Source organism: Podarcis erhardii (assembly GCF_964252035.2).
Source record: "Podarcis erhardii genome assembly, chromosome: 12".
NCBI lineage: Eukaryota > Metazoa > Chordata > Lepidosauria > Squamata > Lacertidae > Podarcis > Podarcis erhardii.
The window spans coordinates 32,224,992-32,238,720 of record NC_138513.1 but is presented as its reverse complement, the minus strand read 5'-3'; the positions used below and the strand labels follow the sequence as shown (position 1 = coordinate 32,238,720).

The window sequence follows — 13,729 nt, the reverse complement described above, 5'->3', positions numbered from 1 at the left end:
TTGAAGCTTTGCTTAGTAGTTACAGTGTGAATCAAATATCTTATTTTTCAAATTTGGCTAAAGTTGTCAGGAAGGCTCAAAATACAGAATACTAACCATGTTTCTTATGGTAATAATCTGCCTCTTTCTCTGGCACAAGCAACAGTAGATCTGAGGCACACCCGGTACCTGATTTTCCCATGGGATCTTAAACAAATGAGTCTGTTCTAGGCTTTGCCTTAAAAGCCCAGCTCATACAGTGTACACAATGAAGAGAGATATTGTACAGGACAGAAAGTCATAATAGTAATTATATTTATGAAGTGTCGTGACAAAAGCTACTTTCAAGCCCACATGTTTTGATGCTTAATTTGTTACAAACTGTCTGCTTCAATTACAGCAGGGCCAGCACTCCATATTCACAAAATAAGCTAAAAGGAACCCATACAAAGACAAGAGCTATTGTTCTACATTTTCAATTCAAAGGAAGTATCTGGTATGAATCAAATACAACAAGCAATCCAAGAATTTAGGAGAGCTTGACACCACCAAATGTCTGAATAACCAGTAGGTACTAATATAGATGCTTTCTCATTTATCATAGAAGAAAAACAGTCTGGATTCTGGGGTCTTAAATACACTAATCTGGAAGTAAATTGCACTGAAAATCACCAAAGTGGGTGCAATTTTTTTCTACGTGCACCCATCTGTCCCTGAGGATCTATTAAAAATTGTGTTCAGTACAATGAGTAAACACATGTAAGAGCCACTGATACAACCATAACCACCTGAAAGCAATGCCCATTGTAGTGATGGTTGAGAACTGTGTTCCCATATATACACACTACAGTATAAAACTAGGGAACATGTTTAGAAAAATACAACTTGAGATAAATAAATCTTGACTTCCACATGCTCCTCACCTGGGACAATTCCAGCTCGAATGCCTGATAAAAAAAGAGGTCAGATCTCCTGTCCTGTACTTTTAACAGCTGTGTAGAAAGAAAGAAAACTGCAGCCGGTGTAGCTCACATAACAAGCAACACCGTCTGAAATTCTCTCTTCTTCCAAAGTATTAAAAGTGTAGCAATTGTGTCCTCCTTTTCACCTTGCCACCTTAAAACTAGAGTGGACCTGACTCCCACCACTTTTTTGCATATATGCAAATGCCTTGAGAAGTGTAAAGTACAAATAGCTTTTTTTTATTATTATAATCACCACAGAAAGAAAACAATTTCAATTTAAGAGCTGCCATCTTGTCCTAGCGGCACAGTGTATTTTATATGGTAAAACGGATGAAACAAAAATAAAAAGGATGCCTTATTAAAGGACGGTGTTAACTTATATACTGTACAATCTCATCATTTTCTTAGTATTTAGAGCCTAGTGTTTCTTCTCCAAGTTTTGACAGCATCAGGACAAGGTCTCTCAGCATGCAAACCATCTCCTGTAACATACTGACACCATGCATTTTAGACACATGACCTTCCCCCCTCCAACGTCACACACATTCAATTGCTACTGAACCCTAACACCATCTGATATGATTGCCTGGCAACCTATTTACTCTGAAAATGCACTCCAAAATATTATATGTTGTGCTCTCCTTATTGTGGCATTAAATAAAACCAACATATTTTTGAAAAATGATTTCCTTTCTTAAGCTGACATTTATTAAAGTGAGTTGTACTTTCCATTTCTCAGGCTGTTTCTCAGTGGCTGAGTTGTAGAATTAAAAAATATACATGGATTAGTAGAGTCAAGGAATCCAACTGGACTGATTCAAGGATCCCAGTTATACTCATTTAGAAGTAACGAATGTTTACTGTTAACTGGGTAGCTACATTAACAAACCAGTGCTTAGGGTGATATACCACAAAGCCTAGTTAAACTAAAGCATGAGAAATATTGAAGTTCAAAGTGTGAAATAGATTTTTAAAAATTAAGGTAGCAAGATAATGGAGCTATGAAATTTATATAGAAACCAAATTGTCAGTACTGTAATTAAAAAGTACTATCCTATCTTGACAAGTAATAACAAATAAATTATTTAAAGGCAAGCATTTTTGCTACTCCTATATAGGTTGGCTCATAGGTATGCAAACTAAGGCCCGGGGGCTGGATCTGGCCCAATGGTCTTCTAAATCCAGCCCGTGGACGGTGCAAAAATTAGCGTGTTTTTACATGAGTAGAATGTGTCCTTTTATTTAAAATGCATCTCTGGGTTATTTGTATGTTTCCACTTAACAGACTGTCTCTCCCCCCCCCCCCACTTTCTCCAAGCCTGTGGTTTTGTGAAAGATTGTGCTTGTAAAGTAATTATTGATATATCTTGAGCATTAACAACCCCCCAATGGATTTTACCATTTACTGTAAACACAAAACTTTTCAGAGACCTGCTTAGAGCTATGTCCTTGGCTACTGTTGACTGCAGCAGGAACCTTTATGAGGAAATTTGTTACTTTTGTCTAAACAGCTAGTTTCATTTGGCTGCTCAGCAAACCACAGTGCTTGAGTGGATTTAATTTAATTAAGATTAATTTACTAATACGAATACATAATATTTACATAGTCTTTGTTTCTAATAAGCTTTGATGGTATTAAGGAATTAGCTTTCAAACTGCAATACAGTATTGGGAACTAAAAGCACAAAAAAGCAGACCCCAAATTACCATGGAATAACTAGGCATCGTGTCACTAAACAAAATGCACCAAATCCCAAATTGGTAAGTTTCCAAGGAAATTTATATTGTACGAGGCACGTCCAACAGGTAGATCGTGATAATAACTTTGGCTCCCCTAAAAAAAGCTCAGCACTTTTGTCCTACACCCCCAAAAAGGGGGTAGATCACTGCCAGTTTTTAACTCTGTGAGTAGATCGCAGTCTCTTGGGAGTTGGCCACCCCTGGTATATACCATATCTGTGGATTCTTATATACAATTTGCAAAACGATTTGAAATGAGAGCAATTTGGGAAGCATGCAGAGGGAGAATTGACTTTCCTGAGTAACAAGTTGCCCTCAGCAAATCTGGGAGGTTTTCCAGGCCTGTGTTCTAGTTTAAAACTCCCTGTTGTTCTTTCCTTTGAACAGCAACCCTAATGGTGCAGAGAAGTGGAGCTCTGTGGAACAGCACTATTGTTACACAGTGGTACCTCAGTTTATGAACTTAATCCATTCCGGAAGTCCGTTCTTAAACTGAAACTGTTCTTAAACTGAGGCGTGCTTTCCCTAATGAGGCCTACCACCGCCGGTGCCCTTCCACCATTCGGATTCCGTTCTTAAATAGAGGTAAAGTTCTCAAACCGGGACACTATTTCCGGTTTTGCAGAGTTTGTAAACCAAATTGTTCTTAAACCGGACTGTTCTTAAACCGAGGTACCACTGACAAAGAAAAAACCCTTCTTTTTGCCAGCTGGCCCAGTCTGGAATGGTCCTACACACAAACCCTTCGCAGGGTTCCTGTCCCCATGGAGGGAGCCCTATGTGTGCACATGTGTCTGTATATAAAGGTAAAGGTAAAGGTAAAGGGACCCCTGACCATTAGGTCCAGTTGTGGCCAACTCTGGGGTTGCGGAAGCCGGCATACAGCTTCCGGGTCATGTGGCCAGCATGACTAAGCTGCTTCTGGCGAACCAGAGCAGCACACGTAAACACTGTTTACCTTCCCGCCGAAGCGGTACCTATTTATCTACTTGCACTTGACGTGCTTTCGAACTGCTAGGTTGGCAGGAGCAGGGACCGAGCAAAGGGAGCTCACCCAGTTGCAGGGATTCAAACCGCCAACCTTCTGATTGGCAAGTCCTAGGCTCTGTGGTTTAACCCTATATAAGCCCCTCTATATTGGCATCTTCGGAGTGAGGCTAGCTGCATGTGCTTGAAAGCCCCATCACACGTTTGGTACCTACAGATACTGCATGCAGAGAACTACAGTGTTAAGATAGTTTTATACTACAGCCAGATCATGCATATATGTGTTTGTGTGTTGGTAAATGAAGCACCGATGAAAACTTCCATTTCAGCGCAATCACCTTTTCTCTGTTATGTTGCCATTGTTTCATTAGGTTCTAAAATGATGACTGATGTGATTTTAAAGAATTATAGGTATTCTTTGGTATGGTTTGTTTGCTACAGTTTTTTCAGCAGAATACACAGTGTAGATGTACTTGAAGGGAATAAATTCTTGAAAAAGCAATTATATTGTGGGTAGAGGAATTCCACATTTTCTCTAAAAGACAATTCCAAAACCACTTTTCACCTCTGCAGGCTGAACTTGTATTTCTCTTATGTTGAAGCTTTTTTCTAACATTGTGAATTGAAATGTTTTTTCAGAAATCTCTGGAAATGGATATAAGGAGCCATGGGTCAGCAAACTTATTCATCAGGGGGCCAGTCCACTGTTCCTGAGACCTTGTGGGTGGCCGTACTATATTTTGAAAAATAGTAATGAATTGCATTGCCCTACAAATACATTTTCCTGAGCTACACATATTTAGATCATAGCTGTCAACTTACAGATTGGAAAATAAGGGACCAGCAGCCACGGAAATAAGGGATCAGCAGCCAAAATAAGGGATTTTCAGAGCACAGGTATGTTCGACTTCTGAGCCCCTCCGAGCCAAAGGCAGAAAGCCCAGCCAGCAACCGAACGAAGCCTCAAGCGGTGGTTCCCATAGCGCAGCAACCCGGCAAAGGGGATGCAGAAAGGAAAACTACCGTCACCTCTCCGCTGGGAAGTGCTGAGCAAAGGCGAGTCCCCAGGCAACACGGCCGATTTGATGGCGCAAGGCGTGCAAGCGCCACCCCCCAATCGTTCTTAGACTCCTTATTGGGTGAGCAACGCAGCCAAGCAACACAGTTGGAGCCTGCCTCCTCCCTGGCCGGCAGGGAGGGAGGGAGGGAGAGGAGCTGCTTCCTTTGAAACCCTGGAAATTTAAGGGGCATCATCAATAAGGGAAAGTGGGACATGGTGCTGGGATAAGGGACTTTCCCGCCAAATAAGGGACAGTTGACAGCTATGATTTAGATCTATCACAATATCTGACCTATGTTTTAAGTTACCTTGTTTCATTACTTCATCGGTCTTTTGGCTAAAATCAAGGGTAGTATTTATTCTTACAAGTTGTTTCATTTTATGTAACATAGAAAGATTTCTAAAAAGAAAAGCTAAGTAACCACTAGAGTTTGGCACCCACCGCAGAAGGCAAAGTAGTTTTGGGGAAAGAACTATTCAATCACGTTTTTCTTGGAAAAGCCAATTTGACTTCCAGAAACGAAACCCTTAGTTTCTATGTATTATGTAAACAGAGTATTCTTTTATTTTGCCCAAGGAATTTCCCATATTTCCACTGCTACCACCCAGCTGAATTCAAAATTCTGTAGAAGCTCTCCATAACAGCCCAAGAGGGGAACAGATGAAGAACTTTTGAATTAGGAATGACCCATTTGGTACTCAAATCCTGCTGAAAACCAACCTGCACATATGCCAGCCTTCTCCAGCTTAGTGCTCTGCAGCTGATGTTGGACTCCAAGTCTCATCAGCCCCAGCTAGCCCTGCCAATGGTCAGAGACGATGCAAGTTGGAGTCCAAAACATCTGGAGGGCACCAGGTTGGGGAATCCTGATCTAGCCTACTCTGCCAGTGGTTCTCCAGGATTTCCAACAGCAGGCTTTCCAAATCGCATTCTACCTGTTCCTTTGAACTGGAAATAACAGCAACTGAATCTGGGGCCTTCTGCACCCAAACTACAACTTCTGCCATTAATATATTGTTCCTTCCCTTAAGCACATTAGCCAACTGAAACCCCTATTGCCCAAGACACAAGCCAGCCTCTCAAGGACACTTACTAGACTGATATTACTTCCTAATCAGCATAGTGGGATTGCCCAAGCCCAAGCTTCCTCAACCTTTGGCCCTCCAGATGTTTTTAAGACTACAATCCCCATCATCCCTGACCACTGGTCCTGCTAGCTAGGGATCATGGGAGTTGTAGGCCAAAAACATCTGGAGGGCCAAGGTTGAGGAAGCCTACCCAAGCCTATTTGCTTCAGAAAGCACAATAATTATTAGAGCAGGAACTCTGCCTGCATAGTTTGTGGCATCCTAACATCAAGAAGATCTGTAGATTCTTAACTTCAAGAAGCTTTGCAGAATATAAAGTTTTATTAAGAATAAGATAAGTGCATGTATACTGCTGTTAGAGACTTAAGGGAACTTCCTGGTATACTACCCTGTAAGGGGGAAGGTTCTTTCTCAGTAACTAATCCCAGCTCACCACTGGGGATCCTGACAACAGGTTGTAACAAACAGAGGTTCATAACTGTGGCCACCCTTCCAGGGGTCTCACCCTTCACTTTTCCACAGGCAGACCTTAAACACCATTTCAAATTCGGCTTCCCACCACCACCACAAACAGCACCTCATAACAGGGGAAAGACCTATATACCAGGTACAGTTCAGATAATACTTTTATTCCTTTATTTTCACATGCTACTTTCATGCGCAGCTTGTGTATTAGCTTATCTAAAATGGGAAGACCCATTTAACCTTCTCATACAGATGAGGGTTTTTGGGGACCTGGAGCACACAGATGGCTCTAGAGATATCACACGGCACCAAAACATCCTTGTTCTTAAACATGCATGTAATGTCCCGACTAAATCCTTAAAAGTTCAGGTGTAATATAGCTTCGCTTGAGCCTGGTCTTTCACTCTAGCCATCAAAGTTTAGCTGAAAAATCATGGCATGTGTTAAGGGATCAGCAAACTTTTTCAGCAGGGGGCCGGTCCACTGTCCCTCAGACGTTGTGGGGGGCCGGACTATATTTTGGGAAAAAAATATGAACAAATTCCTACGCCCCACAAATAACCCAGAGATGCATTTTAAATAAAAGGACACATTCAACTCATGTAAAAACACAGTGATTCCCAGCTCATGTCACATGCCGTGAAAAATGTCCTTAGTCTTGCAAATTTATCACAAAAGTTATTAGTCCCAAGAAATGCATGTATGTGTGTATCTTTCTTTATCTATTTAGACCTTAAAATGAAACTTCTTTTTTTTTTACAATTTTTCTCTACATGCATCATACCCCCCCCAACTGTCCCGATTTAAGTGGGACAGCCCATTTTGGGGGCTGTGCTCTCATGCAAGTCACATGACCCACGCAGGAGCACAGCCTTGAAAGGTGAGCATCCCAATTTTAGTATTGGGCAAGTGGGAAGGCATGGGATGTGTTCCTACCGTCAGTGAAAGGGGCCGGGGTTGTGCCTTTACACTGAAGCTGGAACATCTGCACAAGCCACTGTTCCTGTGCAGCAGGTCACAGGATCAGGCAAAATACTGAACCGCTTCTAGCACAGCTACCAGAGCAAAAATTCCTAACCCAAACCATATCTAGTAGCACACAATTTTTCACCTGATTGCTCAGGCCTTTCAGCTATGCAATGCATGCTAGCTATAAATACGTCAAGTGGAAGACAGAATAATTTCATGCCTTTTGGAATTACAAAAAGGAGAATCAAAATGATAACTGATAGATAGGTGACAGCATGAATGCCTCCATTCCTGAGCGGTTTCTGCCCTCTCAACAATAATTTGGAAAGTGTTTAGGTGTGATTAAAATGGCATTTGGAATTATAAGAGTAGGTAATAAAAGTATGCAGGTGTAGATTACCTTTGTGTCTGTTATGTCTTATACATTCCAAACAAGTTTTTAATTAAGCTCGCTCAGAATTAAAGAATCCTGCCTTGTAATTTGCCACTTTTTGCCTAGGACTAGTTGTAATTGTGCTCTGGCAAGCACCCAAAGGGCAAAACTACCCAAGCTTGCCCACACCAAGTGTTGAACTGATATCCTGAGGAATGTGAAATAGGTATGTGAAGAAACTAGGGCATTTCAGAGACCAGTTGTGCCAGCTGATCTCTTTAGGCAAGATTGAGCAGTTGCCTAATATTTCTAAAAGCTTCCAGGCCAGTCCTGGTTGCTCATTTCAGCAAAGAGGGTCACCTCCAGACAACCTATTGAACGTTCATCCCGATTTGTTTGCAGTGAGGTTAGACAAGGTAACACGATGCGACTGTTATTCCACACTTTAGTGTACATTTTCCCATCACATTCCCTATCGCAAATAGTCCAGTAATTCTGAGAAGCAGGTTTGTTGCACAAAAACTCCACATCAATTTCAATTGCCCAATCTGCATTCGACTGCCAGCACAAAGTCAAAGAGAAACTGCATGAATGCCATTCTGTCTGGTCTGCTGCCCTGGGTACTCTGTTTTTCACCTACCATACAATTTGGTAGGTGCAACCTGCTTTTTACCTACCATTCAGAAAGCATACCTAATTATTCTGAACCAAAAAGAATCCACTATATTATTTCATTTTATTTCAGTTATAAATATATGGCTTGATCTTTGAGGCACAGTTTGCAGCTTTTGGGGGGAGTTGTTGTGCCAATTTTTTACCCTAGTTCTCCTACTGCTTCTTAAATCAACGCTCCCTGAATGGCACATGAATGACCCCCATCTATCAAAGCAGTAGTAAGAACAGTAACAGTCGTATTTTATATTGATTCTGTACTTTGTCCATAGAAAATGTGTCCTTTGCAAGAAGCAGAACGTCTTATGATGGAAAGTCAAATGAGAAGAAATAATTATATATAATCTGCAAAATTATTCTTCTTAAACCCAACTATGCTCTGGCTGTTCATTTTTAAAAACTGGACTATGTAGTTAGATGCTATTAGAAAATGCTCAGAAACTTGCTGAGTTCTGAGAAATAAAAACCACAGACAGCCAAAATGCAGCTGCATGAAGTCAAATGCGCTGGACCCACATATACTGGAAACATCACTTAAGGGAAAAAATACTGACATTTTTACTGAAAAGTATATGAAACAGATATGGTGGTTACATCTTTTATTGGACGTACTTCTGTTTGAGTAAAGATACACTCTAAAATGAGGAATAACACCCCATCAGACATGAAACAACACAGAGCTTAAAACTGAGGCATAGCGAGGAATACAAATGCGTTGCATTTAAGAGCAGAAATGCAGGGGGAATATTTAAAATATTTACAAATGGGAATAAGAATGTCTCGTGACATTAAGCTCTTGAACACTTAGTTAATCCTTCATATGCCAGAGCATGATATAATTACACCAGTCCTTGAGCCCTATGGTACTATATAAACCATAGAAGCATTTTAATTTAAACATCATAAAGATGCCAAGATTTTTTTTTTCAAAAATGCCCCAAAGATTTGATTTCTCTCAACGCATCTTATCCCATGCTGTTTCACGACGACTCATAGCCACCATAAGTTCCTTGCCCCACCTCTTCCAGCTTCCAAGCTGAATATGTATGGTACTCAGTATGCCTCCAGATGGCTACTCTTTTGTGGTGATTCACATGCATAAAGGTAAAGGTAAAGGTAAAGGGACCCCTGACCATTAGGTCCAGTCGTAGCCGACTCTGGGGTTGCGGCGCTCATCTCGCTTTATTGGCCGAGGGAGCCGGCGTACAGCTTCCGGGTCATGTGGGCAGCATGACTAAGCCGATTCTGGCAAACCAGAGCAGCGCACGGAAACGCCATTTACCTTCCCGCCAGAGCGGTACCTATTTATCTACTTGCACTTTGACGTGCTTTCGAACTGCTAGGTTGGCAGGAGCAGGGACCAAGCAATGGGAGCTCACCCCATCGCGGGGATTCGAACCGCCAACCTTCTGATCGGCAAGTCCTAGGCTCTGTGGTTTAACCCACAGTGCCACCCGCATCCCTCGATTCACATGCATAGAATCATTGAATTAGAGAGTTGGAAGGGACCACCAGGGTCATCTAGTCCAACTGCCTAGATTGAAGAAATCTTTTTGCCCAATATGGGACTCGAACCCACAACCCTGATATTAAGCCTCTCATGCTCTACTATCCTGCAGGCACTCAGCGGAAATGTAGGTATATGCAAATAGTGCTCTGTAACCCTAGGGCAACAAATCCACTTTTTAAAAAAGAAAAGAATTATTGCAGTTACAAAAGTGATGAAGAACTGCACTGAAAAGTGAGGAATGAATGGATTATTAACATGGAGGTGTCCAACTTCCCCCATTCTTGCCCCACCAGCTAGTCAGGATGCATGCTCATTGTCAAATAACTGCACCCTAAACAAATTGGAAGCAATGCTCAATAAAGACCAGACATAATCTAACTACCATGTAAGCTTTGTTCGAGCAAAACAGGAAGAATGCTGACTAAATAGGTCATCTGGAGGAGACCTGAGTGCTTCTTTTTTTCCAGTTCCACAGCATTACCCATTTCCCTCATTTTACTGTGAATTATCTTAATCTGTCTTTTGATATACAGGCACATAAGGAAGCCTTCTGAGTAATGTAGGATTAGTGGAAAGAGTATACCACATGAACTGGACCAGGTTTAGTCAACATAGGAAATGCTGAAGTACAGTGGTACCTCGGGTTAAATACTTAATTCATTCCAGAGGTCCGTTCTTAACCTGAAACTGTTCTTAACCTGAAGCACCACTTTAGCTAATGGGGCCTCCCGCTGCCGCTGGAACACGATTTCTGTTCTCATCCTGAAGCAAAGTTCTTAACCCGAGGTACTATTTCTGGGTTAGCGGAGTCTGTAATCTGAAGCGTCTGTAACCTGAAGCGTATGTAACCCGAGGTACCACTGTACCTCATGAGCGTCCATTGGTCTAACTCTGTGTAAGATTATCCTGTTTATTCTGTTCTTTTAAAAAGTTATTGAGAAAAAGAATGGATATTGCGCATAACTGCTAAACTTAATCATATACAAACTATCTACCTTATCTTGGTTCAAACATATAAAAAATTAGATACCGGCTTTCAGCTTTTCGAGTCCTGACCTTCAGTATAAGATACAGGTTCTGAAGTTCTGGTTCATGTGAAACATGAACTTCAGCATATTAAAAATATGTATTTTGGACTCACCACAGAAATTTGAGCTTCTCTTGATTCAAGAATGTGTTACCTCTCCCCATGTGAATCTCACAATTTTAATGTGCAAGATTCATCATCACATGTTAGAGTGCTAGGTTTTTTAATTTCACAAAACAGCATTCAGTGAGAACCTGACTAATGTGTTTTTAAGCAAGCTGTTCTCAGGTGATGACTGCTTACAGCTTCATCTTGCCAAAAACACCATTCCAATTCTAGTCCTCATAAGCATACGCACTGAAGTTTTCTACTACTAGCACTAATTTTTACAGCTTTAATGAAGGAAACACTTTTGTCTAATTTTATTAACGAAAAGAAAAGCTTTCAAGAAGGTGACAGAATTCTTTACTGAACATTTACAGTGGGAGTATTCAGCAGAAACAGAAAACCTTTAATTTAGGCTCCAATCCTAAACACACTTACAACGCACACACTCAATGGATGCAATGGGACTACTTTCCAAGTAAGGAATTGCATTATGCAGCTGCAATCCTACGTATTCTTAGTAGAGAATAAGTCTATTGAAATCAGTAGGACTGAATAAACATAGGAATGGTTGCCCACCTTTTCTTTTGGGGAAAGGCATTTACAAGCTGTCTGGTTTGATAACATCACTCTCAAATCTATTCACGAAACTCAGAAGTTACAGTAAAGAATGGAATAATAAGAACCTTGATGCAGCTTGACTTGCCTTCCTCCATATTTGAGAAGCACTGTTTTCCATGTTGATCGCTACTAGTTCACCTCCCAGATAATATAAGCAAGAAATTGCCACACATCACCTATGAGTTTGGCTCAGCCCTGCATGGAAGGCTTACCATCACACACACTAATGCACCTATGTCAGAAAATGAAGAAGAACGTGAAAGTGGGTTGCAACTGCTTGCTCCATAGGACTTGGTAACTGAACAGGTGTAATCACACTTGGGAGGAACTGCTCAGCCAAGCACAGATATTTTTAGAAACTGATGGTGTTCCGAGCAATGAGGAGAGAATGGCTTGCATTAATCAAAATAGTTAAACTCCAAGTAGTGAAGTTGAAATCAATGGACTTCAGTCACGTCCATTCATTTCAAGGTGTCTACTCCGAATACGACCACCACCGTGATTTTATTCATCTTCCTGCTTGAGCAGGGTGTGAATGTGTTAGGTATCAGAGGTTTAACGCTGGCATCTTCCATCCCCCCCCCCCGAACGATTTACGGATCGAATCGTAACTGTCAGGTTGGGTTCAGCAACCTCTTGCAAACCAGGGATACAACCATCGACGGACAAAAAGGATTTAGGATGCTGCACTTTCCCCAAATCTATGCAGGAAAGCACGCACCTCACCTGCTCTTTTCTGTTACTCCTCCTGCCCTTTTGCATGCAAAGTGGAAGAAAGGAAAGGAAAATAACTTGGTGCCAAAGAGATCCTCCTCGCAGCCAGGTCCGACCATCTAACTAACATAAATAAACAGCATTCCGGAAGGCTGGGAGGTGATCAGGAGACAAATCCTGCCGTAAGGGGCGATTTAATTCACTCTTTTTTTTTTTTAACTTACCGGAGGAAACCGAGGAGCCCGACAAACTGGAGTTGCTGGAGGTGGCCATCCTCTTCCTCTTGGGTTCCTTAGTGACTAGCCCAGGTGCTGCTGCTGCTGCTGCTGCTCTCCGGCTGCCGCCCCCGACCCATTGCAAAGTGCCGGAGCCGCGCTGAGCAAAGCAGCAGCAGCAACAGCACCCGCTACCGCTGCTGCTGCTGCTGCTGGCGCCGGGGCTCGCCTTGCCGCCCAGCCAAACAACGTGCTGCTGCTGCTGCCGCCGCCGCTCCACTCGCGCCCCTTTCAGCCTCCGCGAGGCGGTGGAGAAGCCGCCCGGGCTGCCCGGCGAAGGGCCCCGCGCTGCGTCCAGTTCCTTTCTCTCCGCCGGAGAGGAGGAGGAGGAGGAGGAGAGGAGAGACTCTGGAGCCGCCCCGCCAGCTCCCTGCCTTCGCCTTTCCTCCTTCCTTCCCTCCCTCCCTCCCTCCGCCGGAGCGCCTCACTCTTGACAGGCGAGGGAGAGAGAGCGGCTCCACCTCCTCCTCCGCCGCCGCCGCCGCCGCCTCAGCTGCCCTCACTCGCGCGCGCACACAAAGGAAGCGGAGGAGAGGCGCACGGGCTGCGGGCTGCTGCTGCTCTTGCCCTCAGGGTGGGCTACTGAGGGCGCCCAGCCCGAGGCGGGAAAACAAGGCGAGCCGCGGCCGAGCGCTTGCAAGCAGGCCCCGGCGGGGCGCCGCTCCTTCCATGTGCCAAGGCTGGTCCAGCTTCGGGAAGCCGAGGCTGCCGGTCGCGCCGCCTCCGGGCGGGGAGGGGCGGCCGGGGGTGGGGAGGGGAGACTAAGCCCGAGGAGGCGCTTCCCCAGGCGGCTGGCGCTGGTGTGGAACTTCCCGGCTCTCGTGCGGAGGGAGAAAGGATCCCACCACCACCACCTCCTCCGCCGCTGGGCTCGGGCTCGCGCTTCTCTTTCTGCCCCCCCCCCCAAGTCTTCTTTCATAATTTACTTTATGGGAGTCTCTCTCTCTCTCTCGGCATCTCCCATTCCCCCAAGCACACTGCCGAACAAACATAACAAGCTGCGTTTGCCACAAGAGCATAGGAACATGCTGTTCTCTTTCGGTAAAACTAGCAGTCTTTTGTTGAGGTGTCCCTGCCTTCCTTCAGTTACCTGCAGGGTTCTCCCTCCCTCGGAGAGGCAGGGCAGCCCTCTGCTGTGGGGATGCTGTTGCCTCCGGGTTGCCTAGATCAGAAAGGAG

General features: G+C 43.6%; 1 protein-coding gene across 1 annotated transcript in view; it reads right to left on the bottom strand.

The window, feature by feature from the left end:
• Positions 1–13,168, bottom strand: part of CHN2 (chimerin 2) — a 149,294-nt gene extending 136,126 nt beyond the window's left edge. The window contains exon 1 of the mRNA XM_081882267.1: positions 12,501–13,168. Within this exon, the coding sequence (XP_081738393.1) occupies positions 12,501–12,549 (49 nt within the window). The 5' untranslated portion in view covers positions 12,550–13,168. The remainder of the gene's footprint in view (positions 1–12,500) is intronic.
• Between the last annotated feature and the right edge of the window lie 561 nt (positions 13,169–13,729).